Source organism: Colletotrichum fructicola, assembly GCF_000319635.2.
Source record: "Colletotrichum fructicola Nara gc5 chromosome Unknown KSG_Nara_v1_contig01, whole genome shotgun sequence".
NCBI classification, from domain to species: Eukaryota; Fungi; Ascomycota; class Sordariomycetes; order Glomerellales; family Glomerellaceae; genus Colletotrichum; species Colletotrichum fructicola.
The window spans coordinates 3,044,283-3,065,066 of record NW_027094051.1 but is presented as its reverse complement, the minus strand read 5'-3'; the positions used below and the strand labels follow the sequence as shown (position 1 = coordinate 3,065,066).

Here is a 20,784-nt window from a genome sequence, read left to right as displayed (position 1 = left end):
TACTCCATTCCATAATTTTGGACAGCAACACAAGCCTTGCGACTAGAGGTCTCTCGAATCAGCTTCCTCGAGGCCCTGAGCTCCCTTCGGCTGTGCAACCCACACAACCATGGCACATGCTCACTTGACGCCATCCCGCTGCTTATTTGAATTCATCTTGTGCATTATCAAGCTCACAGCACGCCGTCTTCGGAGACTCTCGATGCCATTGAGATTCTGCCATCCGAGTTGGAAGACCGATGTGATCGACGAGGTTGGCCTTGTGGAGTCAACGGCTACTGTCGGTTGTCTCCTACACCGAAGACATGCTTAATCGCACCTATCTTTAACAACGGCGCTCTCCTATCTTTACCATCGTACGCCTTCAACGAATCCGGAATCGCTGCTTGTCGGCATGAAACACGCCGGCGGCCAGCTAATCGACTTGACCGCTGTCGCGGCCTGGCCTTGCCATGGATTCACCAGTGACTCACTCACCTTATCCCACGTTATTGCCAATGCCACGCGATGGCTTGAACACGCGCGCGCTCGCCGATGCTTGGCTTCGAGTACTCCATATATCGGAGGTTCGCGCCGATCGGATAGCTAACGGTGCCCGAGACATACACAGTCGGCGGCTTCAGCCAACTTGAGCGGTCCACATGAGCTTACCCAACTCCCAATATTCGGCTTCCGATGTATTTGTTGCGAGAGCCTTGGAGATTTGTCATTGAACCATTACGCAGTGTGGTGCATCACAGAAAGGCTGTCTATTGGGCAAGTTGTCAGGGATCAGAAATATTACATGGCTAACCAAGTCATCTGGACGATGACAGGCCGGGTACAGATACTTTGGTTCGCATCAGCCCAATTGAACGGCACTGATCTTCCAAGTGTCGCAGATCAGACCCTGGCCTACGTGACGAGGACAACGTGCAATCACCACGACGTCTTCAAGCCCTCGCGTTGAATTCAAATCAGTCAAACATCACGGATCGGTTGATAGGTTGGATGTGTCCCCAGGCCCAAATGCATCAACCCGCCGTCTTTGCGTTCCCGCAGCTCTAGGACGGCTGCATACTGCAACGGCAACTCCGAGTCCCCCCTGCAACGTCCTGCATGCTTACGAACCTCAGAACCGTTCGTTATCACAGGGAAATATACCCCCGAATCCTTTACTGCCACTGAAAGGTGCATCATTGTACAGATTTTCTCAAGCAGCATCACAGCCTGAAAAAGAAGCACGGGTTCGACACATTGGTAACGAAGGGAAAGATCTTCGACGCCGCTCTCCTGTCATCTGATTCAATAAAGCGCCCGGCTTGCGCCGAAAGCACTGACGGACGCTGCTCCGAGCACCACAATTCTCGGGCGCAACAACACGTCCTAGGACCTGGGGTTTGGGGGCCATCCGGGGCGGGCATTGTCTCCATACCTTACTCCCCAACGGTCCAGTGGGACCGCAAGTGCGACTACAGTCCTACCATCGTCCTATCCCGACGCAGGTCTTAGATCGCATCAACCAAGGAAACAAGAGGACGGGCGCATGTCACCCTCCAAAAAAATCCACACGAGGAAACTCGAATTACGGTCCAACCAGGACACGACCCTGGTAGGAAACGCAGGCCGTTAAACACCGCAGTCCCCTGGCCATCGAGGTCGCAATTGAGACACATGATCTCGCCCAGCCCCGGAACTCTTCCCCGGCGATGGACCTCCGAAAGAAAACAACGCATCACATATCGCAAGTCGCGAATCGCCTCGAGGCAATCGAACCAGGCCCCCCTCATCGCAATCTCCAAGATCCATCATCGAACCATGTCTTCTCGTGACCGAACAAAGTGCGGGAAATACTGCCTCCCAGGTCCTCACTCCTTCTCGAAGCTGCGGAAACAACATCCACAAGCCAAGACAATACGAACGATGATGTATTCACGCAGCACCGCAGTTCCAGTGTGAATCCTTCGCAAGCCAAAGCCCCCACTTCGTGAGCGGGCAAGGACGCTGAGCCCCTCCCCCCGTCCCAATGGAAGCGATCCCGTGGCCTTCGAGAAGTGTTCTAGCGCCGTCACGTCGTAGATCCCCTTGCATCTGTGCGGGCACCCCAGACAGAACATGCATGTCTTCCTTTCTTCCCCGTCCTCTCACATCATTCACTGCCCGTGCCTCCTTTCTCGTCGACGAAGGTGGTGTGAAGCCAGCCTTCCTGACGCAGGGTTCGCCCCGGGGAAGTCTTGGGGAGCATTCCGGGCCGCTTGATGAGGCTTGCGGAGGCGTCAAGAGATGGGTAGGTAGATTGTTTGAGTATGAGGGATAAATGAGGCATGTCGAAGCTTGTGTGCGCGCGCGGGTGCGCGGCAAGGTGTGTTCTAGCGGCAAGGCATTCTTCTAGAAGCAAAACAACAACGCAGAGCACACCTCCCTTCACCGATCGGTATCCAAGTTTGGTTTGACGCCAAGAGTTCTTCATTTTTTTGCAATGGTCATCCGCCTCGTCATTGGAGAGACGCGTCTTTTGGAACGTACATACTTCCTACGGATAGTTCCTCCCGCCGCTTACATGCAGCTTTCTGGAAGAGAGGCTTGAGACCCAACACGACCCAGCACAGCTGAACATCCTGCTGCAGCACACCGTCCCTCTCAGCCTGATCGACTCTTCCCTGACCGACCATCCGAAAGAGGTAGTCTTCGAGAATATCTTGTTTCCTTCGTCTGCTGACATATCTTGTGCATGTCCACCCCTGTGGCCTCCACGCCTCCAACGCCGCGCCGTTCTTTCAGTGTTCCATGCATATCCACCGTGCTCCTGGTCAGCCACGATGATTTGTATCTGTACATGCGCCGCCCCCAAACGCCGCGTCCATGAGGTAAGGATGCGCCTCAGCCATCCGTCGCATGCACCAGGACGGCATCCGAAACCTGGGCTGCGTATCACCCTTGCTGTGCTTGGCTGGATGACGGTTTCTTACATTCTTTCACTCTTTGACGCCATCAGTATGCGGCCCCGACGCTGCTTGATCTCCTATCCTTCTCAAGCGTGGATGCCCCTCCTACCACCGTTGCTGCTGCCACCGCCGCCGCCGCCGCTGTTGAACCTTTCCTCCGCAGACCGCCAGCCTTGAATCTTCGGACAGTCTGGTATGACCTGTCTAGTTCGTTTTCGACTGCGCAACGGATACGCAGCGCAGCGACCGCGGGCCAAACGCTTCGCTCGCCCCGCGATATCCAATAGTCTAGCGTCTCTCTCGTGGGTGTTTCGAGCAGGCGTACAAAGTCCCCAGCGGTCACCTCTGGCACCAACGTCATGGACGCTCCTGGCACGATCTCGTCGACGAGGAAGCGGCGGATACCTGCGGGCAGCAGGTGCAGTGTATCGAGCTGTCGTAAGCGATGTCTGAGTTCTAGGCCAACCATACGGACCATAAAGGCCGTTATCGAGGTCGTGCTGTTACGCGTCTCCATGAGCGACGGACCATGCATGTCGCTTTGCAAAAAGGGAATGAGATAAGGCCTGGCTTGGCTGACGATAAAATGATTTACGTTGAACAGTTCAGCAATTCGAAGAAGCGGCGACTCTCGATCGGAATATGATACATGGGTCCAATGTCGGAAGTCGATCGTATTTGCGGGTGCCCATGGCACAATGTTTCCGTGTGCGTCTTTGCAGAGAACTGTTGTCTCTCTGTGGCCGTACAGGCTAGCCGAGGAGGCATTGGATGCCACTGCCGCGGTCCAGATAAGCTGCACAAGCGTTAGTCCTGATTCAGTGTTTGAGCAGCAATGTCTACTGACCACATTCGGTGCTGTCAGGTAGTTGAGCAGCGTTGGCACGCCGCCCTGTCCAGCCGTTGCAACTGTAATATTGAGTACTCTCTTGCTCCGGTTATACGCCTCCTCGAACGTCAAGTCGCCGACGTTAGCTCGCACACACTCCTCAAGAACTTTAACGTCGAGGAAGTAACCCTCCCGAGAGAACCTCCTAATCCGTCTTAACAGAGTGCTCCACCTCGTTGCATAAGACTGTTCCTTTGGCGGCCCCTTCTCAGACTTTGACTTCCCAGAAAAGGCGGACAAGTCGATGCCCTCTCCTTTGAGCACGTGAGGAAGTTCCTCTTCGGTGTGAATGGCGACCAGAGCTGCGATCAGGGCGCCCGTAGCAGTACCAGTAATAATGCGCGGCAACAAACCCCGAAGAAACAGCGCTTTCACAACTCCCAGATGACAAACTCCGAATATCGCACCGCCTTGCAGGACGAGGGTGCTCCTGCCAAAAGCTTGTCTAGTATCGTGGATGAAATCCAACTTCATCTGGTTTGTCAACCCGATGGGGGCGCCATTGCCGTCGGAGGGCGGGGTGGTCGGCAAATGAGTGATGTCTTCGACCGCCTCGGCGATTTGGGTGATGTATTCTTCGATCAGATACTTGGTGCCGGCGAAGGATCGGTTATACAGGGTAGGCGAGGTGATGTTGCCCAGATTCCGCACCAGGCCGGAGCGAAGGAGGTTGACCAGCGCATTAAGGTTGCCATCCTCCCTGGCAGTGATTAGAGAGTTGAGACGCTCGTTTATCAGACGGTAATCGTAGTATTTTGACGTTGGGTTATTTCTCCTGTTGCGCCGGAACAGCTTTAGCATGTGCATCTGAGACACGAAAGCTGGAAGCTACAGCTCCTTACCACAAGTCCAATCCAAGTAGGTTGTCGAGGTGCAGGGCGGCCTCTTCCCAATCCTCGAATGCTTCGGCATGGCGGAGGAGCTCCAGCCATAGTTCGACGGGGGTCTTGCGGGTATACCAATCGCGGAGCTTCTGCATGTGCGCAACGACGCATCAAAGGTCAGCCGCGGCTCGTCCCAGGTTTCGGCGTTCGGCCGACAGGCAGCTGCAGAAGCTGCTGCTGCGGCGGTAGCAACGACCAGCGTCAGGAAGAGTTGTTGAGTATGCCACGTACCTTATTCCAGAACTGCGTGACGTCTACGGCTACTTGCCAGAGCGCGACGACTACCCCCATTGTTGCGCGACGGCGGCGACTCGAACGGTGTAGACCATGGAGAATCCCAAACTGGCGGGGGAAAGCAATGCTAATGAGGATAGTGATAAGTTATGAGAGGTGGTCATGGCATTATGGCATAATGGTCGGGTGGAGCGTGACGAGCGTCGTGTCTCGACTAGGCGGGTGATTGCATTCCAATACCGAGGTCGGGTCAGGATGGTGCGTTGAACGGGAGAGACAGGTGGGATGGCAGGCAGTATTCGTCGAGCGATAGAGGACACCGTGATAGGGGGAGAGATGAAGATAACAGAATGTCTTGGACCGTCTGCAGAGAAGTCTTGAAAAGGGAATAGGAAGACTAAAAGGTAATCAAGGAGCGTGGAGGACGAACGAGCGGGCGTACGATGGGCGCTAGGTAGATGAAGTAGGTAGACGGACTGGAGACACTGGGAGCCTTGTACGATCCCTGGTGCTACCTGAAGCCCGTGTGTTCTTTTTTATTTTTTGCTCTCTTCTCCCTGGTTCCTTTCCAAGGCTGGAAATAAAAAGAGAGTCAGGTCAGGCAAGTCAGACCAGGCCAGCTCAGGCCAGGTAGGTAGGTGCCTTGGGTCATTCGTTCGGTGCTAACCTACCTCGACCTTCCTCGCGAGCTACCCGTCTGTCAAGTCCGTGGCGTGTAAGAGTGGTTTGGCTCGGCTCAAAAAAAAATTGAAGGAACACTGGAACAGTACCAGAGGTTACCTACCTTACTCAAGGTACGAAATGGACAAGGGCAGCAGCAGCAAGCGCATGCAAAGTCCGGGTTTGCCGTGGCTCCCGCATCCGCAGTGCGCATCCCAGCCAATGTCTGTGGTCTGGAGACTCTGGGGAAGCAGACGTCAGGCTCCAGTGGAGCGCATTGGATTGCCCGGGGGGCGGACTGTAGCGGATAGCATCAGGTGCTCTTGCCCATTGCTTCTTTGCAGCCGACCACGAGACCCCCAACCCCACACAACCACCTACACACAGCGTCAGGTCGTGTAGCATCCCGAGCTGGTGGTGGAGGGTTGGGGGCCGGACGAGCAGCTCCCTCAGCTACCTGTGTCCAGTCCAGTGCTTAGGTTGGCTGTGGTGCTTGGTTATGCTGCTGTCCCATGTCATCCATCCATCCATTTTGCTGCATGCCCACCACTGCTGGCCAACTGCCCGCCCAGTACGTAGTCAATCACTGTCTTCCGCTGGCTGTCGACATGTGACAATACCTTTTTCCCGTCGTCAACTTCGCCCGCTGCAAGACCATTCCGTCGCACCTTATTCCACAGCAACGCCTTATCCGCCGTTCCGTCCCACGAAACTCTCTTCATGTGTTGGACTGAGTCGCTGCGAGCCACCGTTCTAGAGTGCCAATGCTGGTGAGCCCCCAACAAAGTCAATCGCACCGATAACGGCCTATTTCCGCCCATGACAAAGAATTTCGCCCATTGCAGCACGTGTTCCACCGTTGGCGACGCCAGAACCAAGCCTAGCCGCATCTGGCAGCGTGTGTCTTTTCAAACAGCGGCCGGTGAGCTCATCATTTAGACCTCACGGCACTTGAAGCTGGCATTGCATGGGGGATTGAGGGACAAGACGTGGGATATCGTGCATTTTGTTTTCAGTGTCTATGGGCCGCCCGTCTCGCCCATCATGCTTGTAAGAAACTTCTGATATTATACAAATGGCAAATGCGCCGTCTTCTTTTGGTGATGTGGCTGTCCAGTTGAAAGCCCCTTACTCCGAATCATCGTCGTCCACGACATGGCGACGTCTGCCTCTGCCGCTCGGCTCCATCATATCGTCCTCGTCGCCATCGGCATCTTCGTCGTCAGACATCTTCTGTCGCTTCTTGGATCGCGGCCTCTCGTCCTCATCGTCGTCGTCCAGGATTTCTTCGTTATCGTCATCCGGACCCTCGCTGATTTCGTCGTCGCTACCAACAATGAAGTCGTCCTCCATGTCATAGTCATCCTGCCTGCGCGCGCCCGAGGGAAGATCATCATCGGAGTCGTATTCGGGACGTCTCCTCTTCTGCTTCGGTGCGCCAGGCCTCTTACGGCCGGCACCGCGGCGTCCTTCCAGGTCTCCAATGGAAAGACCGCCCCCGCGGCCGTAACCCCTGCTGGAGTCCGTCAACTTGGCAGCCGCCGTCTCGCGACGACGTTGCGCCTTCATGCGCTCCTTCTCCGCCTGCTCGGCCTGTCGTTTCCTGAGCTCGGGGTCCTGGATGGTGTTGATAATCATGTCCTTCTCCTGGGGCTTCTGCGTGACTGTGGCCATGCGCTCTGCGAGGGCAGCAAGTGCGTCATCCTGGACCTCCTTGCCAGGACGTACTATGAACTGGTCTGTGACGTGGCCAACGAACATGAGGAAGTTGCTGGAGTATTCAGCTGCGGCCGCGTAGTAGTGACCGTCCTGGAGGTCCGAGTACGGCTGCTCGGGGCCCGGTGCCAGGGCCTTCGTGGTGACCTCCAAGTGCTCGTCGCCGACGGTAATGGTCACTGAACCGTCGCTCCATCTGTGAATCATGGCGTTGCTCTGCAGCTTGTTGCCTTGTCTGCGCACGCGGATATCGTGCTTCGGCGTGTCGGCCTTGGCGTTCTCGATATCCTCCTCGGTGGGCTCGAAGGTTTCGGGGTCGTAGATCGTGGGAATGAATCTGAAAAACTTGGGAACGCGAAGAGATCCAAGCTGCACGGGGTAAGCGCATGTCGCAAAGAGCAGGATCGTCGCGTCAACTCACTCTCTGCTCCTTCGCCTTGGGAATGCGGTGGCGCTGCATCTCCACAGCCTCGATAACTTTCGTCTCATAGTCCGTTGATGTCGGGCCTGCATCATACCTCTCCTCGTCCTCGTCTGCCGCGAGTCCATCTGATGCGGCGCGTTCGCTGCCAGCGCGACTGCGATCCTCGGGAAGCTCGTCGGCCGCCTCGTCGCCAAAGAGGTCCTCCTCCTCCTCCTCGGGGAGCTCGACCAATTCCTCAGAGTCAGACATGTTGACGGATGATTTCGACTCGGGTATTTCTGAATGTGGGCGTGATGGCAAAAATTGACGTTGTTGCGAATGGACGTGTAGCTCCTTTGCTGGAAGCAGACGCTACGGCGAGGCTTGCGAGATCCCTGCTCGAAAATTGGACCCACTCAATTGAGCTCCTCGGTGACTGCCAGGCCAGTGCGTGTGGTGAATGTATGTGAGGCTGGTGAAGAAGCACCGCCACACCCGACCTCAGGACACCTACTCCGGATGCCGGAGGCAAGAACAACCGATTTGATGGGAGATCCCCGTCTCGGCACCGAGTCCCGGTCTGGCAGGTTTATGCTTTGGCAGATTCATGCCGACAGGATACGGCAGTGGCAGCGGTTACTTGGCGTCAGTGGAGGCAATTTGTAATTGCAGATGATCTGGGCGATTTCCCCTGACTTTAGAGGAGCTTTTAGAAGATCAAAAGCTACACCGTCTGTTCGCCCCAACCTCCCAGACGCCACACGAGGCTGAAGAGGACCCTTATTTCCGCCTAGCGGCAGTCCAATGGCGACAGAGTCAAGCAGCATGGAGACCCAAGGCTGTGGAGGAGACGGCTCGTGCGCTCGCTTAATGTAACATTTCAAGTCTAGCGTCCCTCATGCTGCTACTCCTGTTTGGATGCAGGAGCGAACGTAGTCCGAAGAAGCTCACCTTCAACCGCCCCTTTTCAGCTTAACCCTCTCTCCTTGCTTGATATCCGACCACTTTTCCATTGTCAAACGGTCTGAATTTTGAATCATCAGCCCTGAGAACCTATTTCCCCAGCCCCTACAGAGTACAACCCTCCCAGGAGGTGTGCCGGTCGACCCAGCCATATAACCCCCCCTCCGCCTCCCCCTCACCGCGGGACGTCTCTCTTGCCATGTCGAACCTCTTCTCAGGAATGTGAGTTACTTCCACCTTTTCGTTTGTCCTTTTGCTTTTTGCTTTTGCTTTTTGCCCTTCCTTGTCTTCTCCCCCATCCCTGTCTGCTTTTCTCCTTATCCATCTCCAATATTGGGCTGCCAGGGACGGGACTGGAAGGTGTCATGGCGGCTGCACAGCAGACAGCTGTGAAGTTGGTTCCCCGGCTAGTGCCGCAGCCCGCAGCCGTTACTTGGTACATGCAACCGGCCCGACCCCGAGACATGGGGTGCATCTTCTTCACTTGAGAACAGACAGGACTTCAACATGACGAACTCATCTGATTGTTGCTGTCATGTGTGGTGTTCATCGGTTGGCTTGTGGTTGCTGCCGCACGTCAGTACGTCATTGGAACAAAAGGCAACCTGTCCCTTGTTCTGTTCATGCTGGGTGAATCGCTCCCATGCTTCAGATGCAATATTGCACTGCAAAAGGACCTGTGTCACCAAGTCCCAGGTCTGGTGTTTTGAGATGATGTGGATGCAATGGCTGCTCCATCTCACCATTGCTTCCCGATATCAGCATCCATCACATCAACATCAGGAAGGAGAGGAGGAAGTGGAACCAAAGGACCAAGCCGGTATCAATACTGCCATCCATTTAGGCAACAACCACTGTCACGACTAGCCTTGGGTATCAAGCGAGGCCAGACCCAACAGCAGACTTGAAGTGCAAAGTTCGGTTCCTCCACAAGCCTATCACCAGACCTACGGAGGAGGAAGGCGACAGGAGGCTGCCTGCCCTTTGCAAGCTTTGTCTGTGCTTTCAAATGGGCTAGGCTTGGCTTCGACATCACACTGGAAATTATTTCCATGGGTTTCGAGCCTAGAGGTCTTCGCCAATACCCGCCCTTGTCAAGATCGTTTCATATACCTTTACCGCCTTTCTACTCTTGCGGAGACCAACGCGTCCTCGACCCCGCTCCTCGATACCTGTAGCCTGGCGACATCACCAGTTTCAATCAACAGCAACAAAGGAACTGTCGAAGTATCCCATTGGGAACTTTAATGACGAGGCTGAGGCAGCTCCTGGCCTACTGTCAAGATACACCGCCGCGATATCTGTGCGGCTGGCTGTCTGTTCGTCGAATTCCATCAACGCAACACCGTTTGGCCCCGCTCAGGCATCGGCCTTACCCGGCAGCCCTGGTCAGCAACGGTCTTAGACATCCCTAGCTTGTCAACAGCCCCGCTCCATGCTATGCCTTGTCTCAGTCAGATACTCTCAGCATGGCTGGAGCAGGCTCTTGGGCCTTGGTACCCCCTTGTCATCGGCCTAGTGGTCGACGTTACCATCATGCTCGATTCCTTTCTATGCCTTGCGTTGCTTATCCTAATCCTCACCTTTCGCCCGCTAACCTGGCATCGATAAACAGCAACGCCCGCTTCCGGGGTGCCGCCGCTAAACCTCCTGGACAGAACAAGTCCCCCACGTCTTCAACCGCCGGCCAGCCTTCATCACCTACCGTTGCGCAGGCACCTCAAAGCCAAGCTTCTGTCAGGGCGCCCAGTGTCCCGCCTTTGCCCAACTCCCCTTCTCTTGCTCAGACTATTGGCATGGATGCTCAGGGCGGTATGGCTAACGGCGACGACATCCTCGGTTCATACCACCTGCCTCGGCCCATGCCGATCTGGCTCAACTCCAACTATGGCAAGCACATTGTCAAGGGCAACTTCATGACCCTGAGTGCAAGGCCAAAGACGGTCGAGCAGGGCGAGTGGATCGCGCATCAGGGTGCGTAGATTATGCTGCCATTATGTCGCTGTGTTGATGCTTACCGGATTCTAGTTGTCGAGCACTACAGAAACCTCTGGAACTTTGTCCGCGTCCTTCACGAGAAGGAGGAGGATGGAACCACCATCTGCAACGCATCAACTTGCCCGAGGATGTCTGCTGGAACGTAAGTCTGATTCAAATCTCACTGCCACTCACTCACCTTCTGACATATCACAGTAACCACTCCTTCACCTGGCTCAACAGCCGCAGAGAGCCCGTTGAACTTCCCGCCGCTGAATACATGACTCTTATGCAGAGATGGATCTCGGGCAAGATCGACGACACCAACATCTTCCCCACCGACCCCTCGGGCGTCTCCTACGCGCACAACCCCAGCATCACAACGACGCCCCTCTCCCAGCTCACCAACCCGGGTGAGCCCGATTGGATCGGCAAACGCTCCGGCTTTCCCCAGAACTTCATCGACGTATGCCAGACGATCTTCCGCCAGATGTTCCGCGTCTACGCTCACCTTTACTGGGCCCATTTCACCGAGCCCTTCTACCACCTGAACCTGGAGAAGTCCCTAAACAGTTGCTTCAGCCACTTCATCCTTACCGCCACCGCCCTGGATATGCTGAAGCCCCACGAGCTCGAGCCCATGCAGCCCCTGATCGACCTCTGGGCCGCGAACGGTACCTTCCCTGCTGAGTCCAAGGCCTACGAGTACGCCAACCTCAGAGCCGGCGAACGCCTCATGCAGCTGGCTGGCGTCTAAATATGTGCGGGCGAAACGACCGGAACGGGCACATGTGGCCAGGGAACGTTGACGTTGGAACGGCATTTATGACGGCCTGGGTGTGAGCATTCTGAGTACGCATCACTTTTGGTCAACTCAATCGACTGCTCGGCGGCCTTTTCTTATCCTTTTTCGATTCCAACGCGCGCTAGCCGCCAGCCCCTCGATTCCCACAAAGTGGATAGAACGAAGGTTCAGGACTACTACAACTACACAGACAAACACATTTTACACAAATACGCATTGCATTTGCTGCAGCAGAGGGCTGTATGTTGGGAGTTTCGGATTTTGCTACACGGCCAGGCAGGCAACGTCGTCACACTCACAGTCTCAGAGTTCCCAGAAAACGCAGCACAGGAGGAAGAGGACGGTGTTTTCGTCTCGCATGACATGGTTCTTGTTTTCGGAGGGAGGAAGGGAGGGGGCTTTCTTGGGAGGTTGAAAGAAAGTAGACGAAAGATTTCCCCTTCAGGCAAATCCACATGCACAAGTTGACAAGACCTCCGTAACATTGGCGCCCGTGATGCCTCGTAGGTGCTCAGGCTACGACCTCGCTGATCTTGTACTCCACCACAATCGGCTTCCCCTCCTCGAGCACGAACCGCCCGGACCCAACGTAGATCTTGTTCTGCAGCTCCCTCAACGCCTCGTGCCCGGACTCGAACTTTGCGGAAGTGACTGCGCGACCCGGTTAGCTCAACTCCTTACACACCGAGCAGCAAAACCCACAAGCATCCCCGAACTCCGTCGTCGCCGCCCCCGGGAGATCCTTCAACACCCTCCCCGCGGGTCCCGAGATGTCGATCGTGCCCGTGTAGTCGAAGCGGATCACCGCGCCGGTGGCCCTGTCGCGCAGCGCGCTGGCGACCTCGAGGCGCGCGGTGTTGCCGTCCGGGTCGAAGCGGAGGAAGTCGGAGCCGTGGAGGAAGACGGCGTCGATGCGGAGCGGGTAGCCCGGCTCGGAGACGAGAGCGCCCGCGTCCGGGAGGAAGGGAGCGTGGAGCTGGGAGGGCCCGTGGGCGAGGGTGCCGATTGGGGAGGGGGTGCCGAGGTGAATCTGGTGGTTTTTTTCAACGGGCGGTTCGGAGCTGTGATGCTTGCAATTGAGTTTGGAGATGTCTCTTACCTGGACGGTGAAGGCTGGGATTAGCTTGGGGAAGTTTGACATTTTCGAGGTGGGAGAGAGCTCCAGTGCGTTTGGTCGGGGAGGACGAATTGGAAGTTGGGGAAGTTAGACTTTCAGAAAAGATGTCGGATTCTCTCAATGATGGAAAAGTCTGCTTCTATCGGGGGCAGTAGGCATGAGTGTTCTAGAAGGATGGGAATGATGCCATCGCGAGAGTTTCCCCTCGTGCCGACCGGTTGCGCTCCTCTTTCCCCCCTCCTCCTTTCCGTCATCCATCCTTCCTTCCATCCACCCCCTCATCTTGCGTTCTCCTCCTGTGACCCGAGACTGTATCTGATTTGCGTCAATCAGCCACAAGTGAGGTGTCATTTATTGCCTGCGTGCTGCAGCGTTAGCTTACAGGCGTCATGCGCCTGTGTCTTCTCCCCCAATCGAATAGCTGCAGGATGGATGCAGGTGTAAGCTCCCGTCAACCCTCGACCGGGACATTGTTTGGGGGGGTTAGTGAAAGAAGAATATCTGAGCTTCGTGGGTTGTCTTTTTCACGTGGCGGGGTTCATGGCGCCAGGCGCAAACGTTTTTCTCACTATGGCAATCACGAACCGAAGGTCTTGGGGGTGTGGCCACATGTGGTCTGTTCAACGTCCGTTCGTCGTCGTGTGTAAGCAACCTCTAAGAAGTCTGTCATGTTTGGGACGATTTGCGCAATGGTTGACATCGAATATGTGCAGTTGGGCTTTCCCAATCGTGACGTCTAGCTTTTTTGGTTGCTTACTTTCTGATTACATTACACAATCTTGATCCATTCTAGAATGCCGCCTTAGAGGCACGCGTGACATTGAGTTTCGGGGAAGCTTGAAGTGAGGGAGGGTGATCTGAGATGAGAGATCTGACGGGACGTGTTGCTTCATTGGTTCAATTGGGATCCGGACTGGCCGCCGAGAAAAAGGTTGATATTGGACGGGTTCGTGTTTCCAATACCCAGAGCTCCTACCGCAGAGCTGTTCCCACGCGATCTGAAGAGGACGCAAAGTCTCTGGTCCAGCGCGGACCGGAGGCTTGATGGAATGGGGAACTGGGCTGATGTAAGACGGAGCTGTAGTGTAGAGGCTACAAGGACAGTGACGGAGTCGATTTGGGATGGAATTCGATACCGGCGCATCATAAGGGAGATCGCGTTCTTCAAAGTCTATATCCGATACTCTAACCGCGTATTTGGCCCCAAGATATCGATATTGATATCCCAAAGGATCGGAATTGAAAAGAAAAGAGTTGTGGAGGGCGGCATGCTTTTCACACCACGCGGGGTCAGACACGCGTGATAAACCTGTCGGGAAGAAGTCTATCTTCTTTTCCTTTTGACTTCGTACATATCACTGAGGGAGTTCCATATGCTGACGACTACTCCTCCGCGAACGATCCGAATTATCTAGCGAGAGACGGACAAGAGCTATGACCTGTCGTTGGGGAAAAGCCCGTTCCCGTCTGAGTCAGGATATCGCACTCCCGAGGGTCCCGTCCATGTCATTTTTCAGAGTTTGAACAGATGCCGAACGCTCGGGGCGCACATATATCTCGAGGCTTCCCAGAGAACGGACGGTTCTGGGGTATGGGAAACTCAACTGTGGAACCAGCGGATTGACCAAGCTGAGAGAAAAACGGCCTCGACCGTTTGGGAAATCGAGCGGATGTGAACTATACGATATAGTATCAACCGGGACGGTGCGGGTTTAAAGACTTCTAGCTCGTGGAGGACGGTGAGAAGCAGGCAGGCGGGTGTCTCAAGACAGGCTTCCAACTCCGGCGCCACTGCGAACGACTTTTTACGAACCGTTCAGCGACTCTCTACAGTTAAAGTTTGCAGTCAGCGGTTCGTTTTGGCTAAGGAGAGTTGTAACGGTGGAAATATCAGGGCGCAAAGGTCCAGTTGCAGTCACGTTTATTATTGCAGACGTAGCAGAGCTTCCCCTTGACATGAATGAACTAGGCTACATCCCACAACTCATCTTCTGAAATTTTGAAACATTTTGTTTCTCATAAAAGCGCTTTTGAAAATCAGTCTATCTCATTTTAGCCGTCCTGACTTCCTCGTGGCGATGAGTTCCCGTCTCAGCCAAGTTCATCGAGGTATGACTCATCCGACACCCACACCGCAACAACATCAGCAACGACACCAAGCACCAATATGGGAAACAGAGAACCCAGAACACAATTTTCAACAACGTTTGGTAACCTTCCATGAAGAAGAACATGCGTAGATTTATCACATCTACACACGCAAAGCCTGCCTCTATGAACCATGATCCCACGGGGAGTTACGCAGTTCCCCTTTCTCGAGTCTTAATACACACCTGAGCAACCTCAATCCAGCCTCTTCACAGAAGAGAAACCATAGGTAAACGAAGCGGACGGCGTCAATCTCGATTTCCCCATAATGCGAAATTTCCATGTCCAACTAACATCCGAAAACCTTACCAAAACTTTGGCCTGAAAAAGGATAGCTGCGAGGGGAACGCTGCATCCGAACTTTGGCGAAAACGATCTCCTCTTGGAGTCATGGATGTCCAGACATGAAGTAGTTTACGGCAAGCCGACCCGATTGGCATTCCCTCCGCCGGGAGTCTCACTCCATTCCTGGGACCGAAGGAGACAAAACCGTCGGGTGGATCTCAAAGCCACACAGAGAGAATCACATCTCACCGAGGAGACATGTATCTCTTCTGGATCAAACATCGTATATCTCAGTCCGAGAACCATCAATCATAGCAAATCTAGAATCACCGCAATCAAGAAGGAATCACAGTCAGACAGCGGACACTCCTTCGCCGTCACCCAGAGAGAGAGACCTCGGATGTTTACTGACAGGGAGCAATGGGCAGACAAAACGGACAAGCATCCCCGTGGGAAAATGTCATGATACACTGACAGAAAGCACGCAATGCCCGCCGACGAACCGGACCGAAGTAGTTCGCCCGCCCTTCCCTACCCTCACTCGACACACAGAAAGGTAGTTCAATCATCACGAAACATAGCCCGCACAGAGGCACACGCGCGCGCCGATCCGATGTTGGCCCTTGCTGGGGTTTTGCTCCCAACACGTGCCCATCCTGCTCTATCATCCTTCCTATAATTGAGAACGGGAAATCGTGAGAAGCATGTACGATGGGGGGCCGGCCATGGCGCCATTGTTTGAGAGAGATAATGGAGAGAGACTTGGGCCGCGGGTTGGGAATATCGCGGCTAGTCCGGCCATCAAACCCGAACCCGCATCTGGAATCAACATTTGGTATCTTTTCCCCTCCCAAGATGTGATATCATTTGCGCAGGCGGTAATTGGTGACAACTGGACGTACATTCATCCTGCAATTTCCAAAAATCACCATCACCTTCTATCGTTACCCGCGATGCCAGTTGTTATGGTGAAGGGGGAGGGAACATGACTAAAACCCAAAACCCACAAACACGATCGCGGCGGCGTTCGGAGCCAAGAAGCCGGAAAGAGAGCTATCGAAAAGCCTCCGTATAGCAATCATTGCCTTATTAATTTTAAAATTCGTCGACCGCCTTACCCGAGCGATACTGTGCCCTTCGCCCTCTCTCCCGCGTCGTGGCGCCCGTGACGTCGAGAAGTCTCAGTCGTATGACTAGTGGGGGTGCGCATCCCGTTGCATCTCGCTCTGCAGGCCCGTCGATGAGGGAAAAATTGATCATCAGGGTATTCCGGATAGCCTTAGTGCCCGCGGCGGTGCGTTGCGGCGGCCGTGGTGGTGCTGCGTATGCAACAAGACACAAGCTCCGTTTCAGAATATCCGTCAAACGTACAGACGAGTGGTCCCGCAGCTGGCAGCAGCCCAGGCCCCGAATTCTGTTTTTAACTCAAGCCACCAACGACGTTCGAAGTTCCCTTCCCAGGGCGGGTTGGCTTGGCGGGCAAAGTGCAGTGCAAGGGGTCCGGATTCGGAAACGCGGGACAGGAGGAGGGGGAAAGGAGGGAATCCCTGAGCCAGCCCGTGTAGGTATCCTTCACCGCCAACCTGGGATCGAGCTGTGAGGCGTCTGCCAGGCACGACAAGATGGGAAAAGAGTGGAGACGCAGAAGCAACCATGCCCAACCCTTTGGGCAGGGTACGATGAGTCAACTTTCCAACAACCAGAGAAGCCGTCGTCGTCCACCAGGGCGACGGAAAGGAAGACGATGGAAGTGGCTGGTTGAAAGGTTGTTTGCCCGGGCTGGCTGGAATTGACGGGCGATGAGAGGCATTGGTAGGTTTGCCCTAATCCAGAACCCAGCTCCCTGTACTATTGCAAGGATACGACGACAATTGGAAGCTGGGAAAGCACCTTGGGCCACCTGATGAAAATCTGTCGATGCTCGCAAAGAATTGTTCGACGGGACGACGCGCGATGAGCGGTGATGATGTTGGCCGACTTCTATAACGCGCCCCAACCGCGTCCTGCATCTGCGCCGTGGCAAATGCACATGAGCCGAGGTGTCAACGGTTGTCGGATTGTCGTGCTACAGGATCTTGATCTCCAAAAGGAGGGCCCATTTGGGGGCCGTCGATAACGCATGCGTAGGCAGGCGGGTTTTTTGCGATGCGCCGTAAAGTTTCCGCTCGCGTTTTGTGGAGAGGCATGCTGAGAAGTGACGAGTGACGGGCTGACAAGATCCTGTTGCGGGTACCCACGCTTTCCACTCCGTTCGTGATATCATCCTTGACTGATAGGACGCGCGCACCGACTGGCACCGACGCCCAGAAGGCAGCAGAGTTTTCACGTCGAAGGAGTCATTTGCTCTGGGGACTGGTGAAGTTTTTTTTTCTTCCCTCCTTCTCTCGAGACTTCTATTCGGGCGGGATGATAGCCGTAGGTGGATTGGGGTGATGCACGGCGTCCGTTCACCGCCATGGAGGCGTAGAATTTTGTGGACGGGGAGCGGTTCCGAGAGCCCAGTCTCAGTCACCTTGTTTGCAACAGAGCGGGAACCCTGGGCGTGTGCATGAATGGAATCTGGAACCGAATTGATCCAAGCTCCAGCAGGTCAATTGTCGGGGATACAGCTCTGTCCAGCTCTCGCGAGCCTCCAAGGAGAAGGCGACGCCGTGCGCGCATCGGTTGCGCTCCTCCTTTGACAGGGAGGCTGATGAATGAGGGATGAATGAGGGGGAAGAGACCCAGACGGACCCAGGACTCTGGATGACGTCGGAAGAGTGAAACGGAGGCGGTGGATCGCGGAATCGCATCATGAGCACGCGCGCGACGGGGGGTCCCAGATCCATCGCTTGAAGTTCAATCTCCGACTTCAAAGCTGGGAAAAAATGTCTGAGAGCAGCTCCGGAGTGGATCCCGGGGATGAGAAGCTTAAGCTGCCGGTGGGGGGGCTCACCGACAAAACGGACTGGAAGTTGGAACGACCGTCATCTTATCGAGTCAAGAAAGAAACTTGACATGGTGATCAATCGGTCCAGCCTCCTCCATCATCAACGAGGCCGCGTAGGGAGGTTTTGCTCTCCGACATATTGGTATTTCGCAAACATCGGCTGTAAACCTGAGCTGGGAACCCTTCACTCGTGAGATGAGGTGAGACCGGGGATCCTCACCGGGATGCTAATTCGGAAGAGACAGTCTTGGATCTAAACCGAATATCCAGGGAACAGGGGTGGTCTCAAGTTCAGATGCCCCGCTGGGGTCAGCCCTGTCGGTAGACCATCTCAATAGTGGCTGAACGAGATATTTCTTCTCGTCATCAGCCATTGACCTTGTAGGAAATTGGATGGTTTTCTCGGGAGAACGAGCAGAGAAGCAAGTGGTTGCTGAACGGCCGGACTGTGCGAACTTTTGTTCTTGCTTCAAACCAGCTAGTTCCTGGGCATCGCGAGGGCTGAGCGACCTAACCCTAGGAACCGAACTTGCGCGGCAACACCAAGCCTATTCCAACTGCCGATGGAGCGACGGGCATGAATGTGGCTTTGAGTCAGTCGATGGATTATTTCTCCGTTCCCGAAGTACCTTAGGGTATATGGAAAGAAGAAATAACGAAAGAGTTGGAAGGCAGAAGGAGTCATCCGAGGCTGATTACCAACCGATCTCGATCGAGCCGTGTCGTTGGGCAACAACGTACGTTTAGGTACGAGGTTGAGGTCAGCCGTGCCTTTCGAGACGGTGGACTTGGCAGGCGGAGCAAGGCAAGGCGAGAGAAAATGACAGAGCGGCCGTGTTAGAGGCCCAGGAACGCAATGATGATGCCCCTCGTTCATGCAAGGCGCAGGAGAAAGCACGATGAGGCAACGAGATCAGTGTTGAAGAGGGCGGGGAGAATTCCGTGTGGATAATCCGAGCCAACGTGACAGGCCGAATGCGGGCGTTGGGCGCAACTGGGGGAGATGTCGCAGTCGAGATGTGTCGCACGCGGCGTCTCCCAATGATAATGACGACTTCTGGCGGTCTGAGGCTGTAGCTCAGATATCAAGTCATTCAGATTAGGGGTCGTGGGCCGGTGGTCTGGTCTAGCCAACAGGTTGGGCTCTGTCGCCAGGAACGCGCAGGAGACAACGGCGAGAATCGACGTATTGGATGCGAAAGCCGTCGCCGTAGGCTGGCAGCTGTAGCTGTACACAGCTCTCTAGGCGCGATTGTCACGAACGAAGGCCTCGGCCATCGGCCATGCGGCAACCAACAAGTTGAGTAAGGTACCTCGGATGGCTCGTTGTCGTGTTGAGGTGGTGAAGTACCTTGGCGACAAGGGCGACAAGGGCGACAAGGGCGACAAGGAGGAGAGCGAGTGCGTGAGATTCTCACTGGAAGATTCGGCGATGGATGGAGGAGGATTGGATTGATGCGGCTAAGGGCGGTTCGAAGGTCGATGCTAGTCGACTGTCAGGTACGGTCGTGGGCAGAATCCATGAATGTCAGAGGTCGCGACTCTGGTGCGGTAGCAGAAATCGCTCGCCTCACTTGGACGATTGGCTAATGACGGGGACGGCGGCGGCCCATTAACGGGTCGTTTTATGGGCGCCCCGCTTTTCAAACGGCGCCATTGATGGGCGGCACCGTGCACGGGCGGCTTCCACCTTCCATCCTTCCTTCCACCTTCCGGCTTTCGCGGCGGCCGAGTTTTTCCAGAAGGTGAGGAGACGGTGGGCTACGGCGGACCGTAAGGTAAGGCAAGTGCGGTCTCCAGGTCCACCTGCCTCCATCCATGGATAGTGTGTATTCACATCGTACTAGCTGGGTGAGGTGTGCTGGGTTGGGCCCAGAAACGCTACTCTGCACTGCACTGCAAAGCTACTGCGCAGGAAAGAGCTACTAACCTCAGGCCCTAAGGCAGCTTGGGGGCGATGCTGCAGCCATCGCCAGGGCGTCTTCTCTCCTTCGACCTCACAGAATGCGCAGAGAGCGTTGGTCGGGCCCCTCGGTGGAGTCGCGCATGAATCACGTCTCCGATGAACATTCGTGACGTCGCGAATCCTGCAGCGGTCGCGGGCTTGGCCGGATCGTCTGGCGCGCTCCAGGACGCGAAACGCGTTGCCATGAATCGACCACGGGCCCTGCGGCAGCAGACCACGACATCTCGAGACTCGATCCCGAGGGGCAGCATGAGGGGAGACCGCAGGCAGGCGAGGTATCCGGCCTGCGATCTTGGGTGTCGAGGTACATCGAGGCCTCTCGCTCAGTTGCCCCTCTTCAGCCTCTACCAACGGAGACGGACAGAAACGAGCAGAGAGGCCCAAACAAGCACCATGGCGCATGGCACACCGACAAAGCAGAGAGGGAGAGGGAGGGTCTTCACAGCTGACGATGGGCCGCGCAGTATGCGGCCATGAAGCACAGTGGAGCTGGGGCTCACGCGTCTCTCCAGGCTGAGTGGCTGGTTTGGTGTTGACACTCCGGCTTGGGCATCACCGGCGCCGCTGAAAAGGTTTCCGGATGTTGTTTCCCAGCCACCGACTTTTCTCTTCGTCGTTGTCGTCGTCGCAGTCGTCGCACTGCGTGATGGAGGACCCTCATGCGCAGCGCGCAGCCCCTCTCCTGCGCATGTTTCTCGATGTTGGAATTGACTTTGCCCGCTGGGGTCAAGGCGCCCGAGAATTAGGCGAAGGGTGGCTGTTTCCCTCCAGGGATGTGGCTGAGAAGTCGTCTGAGGGTACGGGCATCATCCCATCCTACAACGGACGAGGTTGGCCAATTGCGCTTTGTTCTTTTGGTTTTCGAGAAGGAAAACGGGGCTTTG

At 55.3% G+C, this 20,784-nt stretch overlaps 4 protein-coding genes across 4 annotated transcripts; 1 reads left to right on the top strand and 3 right to left on the bottom strand.

Moving 5' to 3' along the window:
* Positions 1 to 2,970: 2,970 nt before the first annotated feature.
* On the bottom strand, positions 2,971 to 4,988 carry CGGC5_v000889 (putative triacylglycerol lipase; the record flags this gene model as incomplete). Its single annotated transcript, XM_032020047.1, has 4 exons — positions 2,971 to 3,720; positions 3,772 to 4,588; positions 4,656 to 4,786; positions 4,929 to 4,988. 4 exons carry the CDS (start codon positions 4,986 to 4,988, stop codon positions 2,971 to 2,973), a joined length of 1,758 nt encoding a protein of 585 aa, XP_031882797.1.
* A 1,731-nt stretch (positions 4,989 to 6,719) lies between these two features.
* Positions 6,720 to 7,980, bottom strand: Leo1 (RNA polymerase-associated protein LEO1; the record flags this gene model as incomplete). The annotated part of the gene is made up of 2 exons (XM_032020048.1): positions 6,720 to 7,676; positions 7,729 to 7,980. The coding sequence occupies 2 exons, from the start codon at positions 7,978 to 7,980 to the stop codon at positions 6,720 to 6,722; spliced, it is 1,209 nt and encodes a 402-aa protein (XP_031882796.1).
* A 1,940-nt stretch (positions 7,981 to 9,920) lies between these two features.
* On the top strand, positions 9,921 to 11,407 carry mob2 (Maintenance of ploidy protein mob2; the record flags this gene model as incomplete). Its single annotated transcript, XM_066150733.1, has 5 exons — positions 9,921 to 9,992; positions 10,057 to 10,061; positions 10,289 to 10,647; positions 10,702 to 10,813; positions 10,867 to 11,407. 5 exons carry the CDS (start codon positions 9,921 to 9,923, stop codon positions 11,405 to 11,407), a joined length of 1,089 nt encoding a protein of 362 aa, XP_066009790.1.
* Positions 11,408 to 11,966: 559 nt separating this feature from the next.
* CGGC5_v000886 (uncharacterized protein) lies at positions 11,967 to 12,596 on the bottom strand (the record flags this gene model as incomplete). Its single annotated transcript, XM_032020050.1, has 3 exons — positions 11,967 to 12,106; positions 12,158 to 12,485; positions 12,555 to 12,596. 3 exons carry the CDS (start codon positions 12,594 to 12,596, stop codon positions 11,967 to 11,969), a joined length of 510 nt encoding a protein of 169 aa, XP_031882798.1.
* Between the last annotated feature and the right edge of the window lie 8,188 nt (positions 12,597 to 20,784).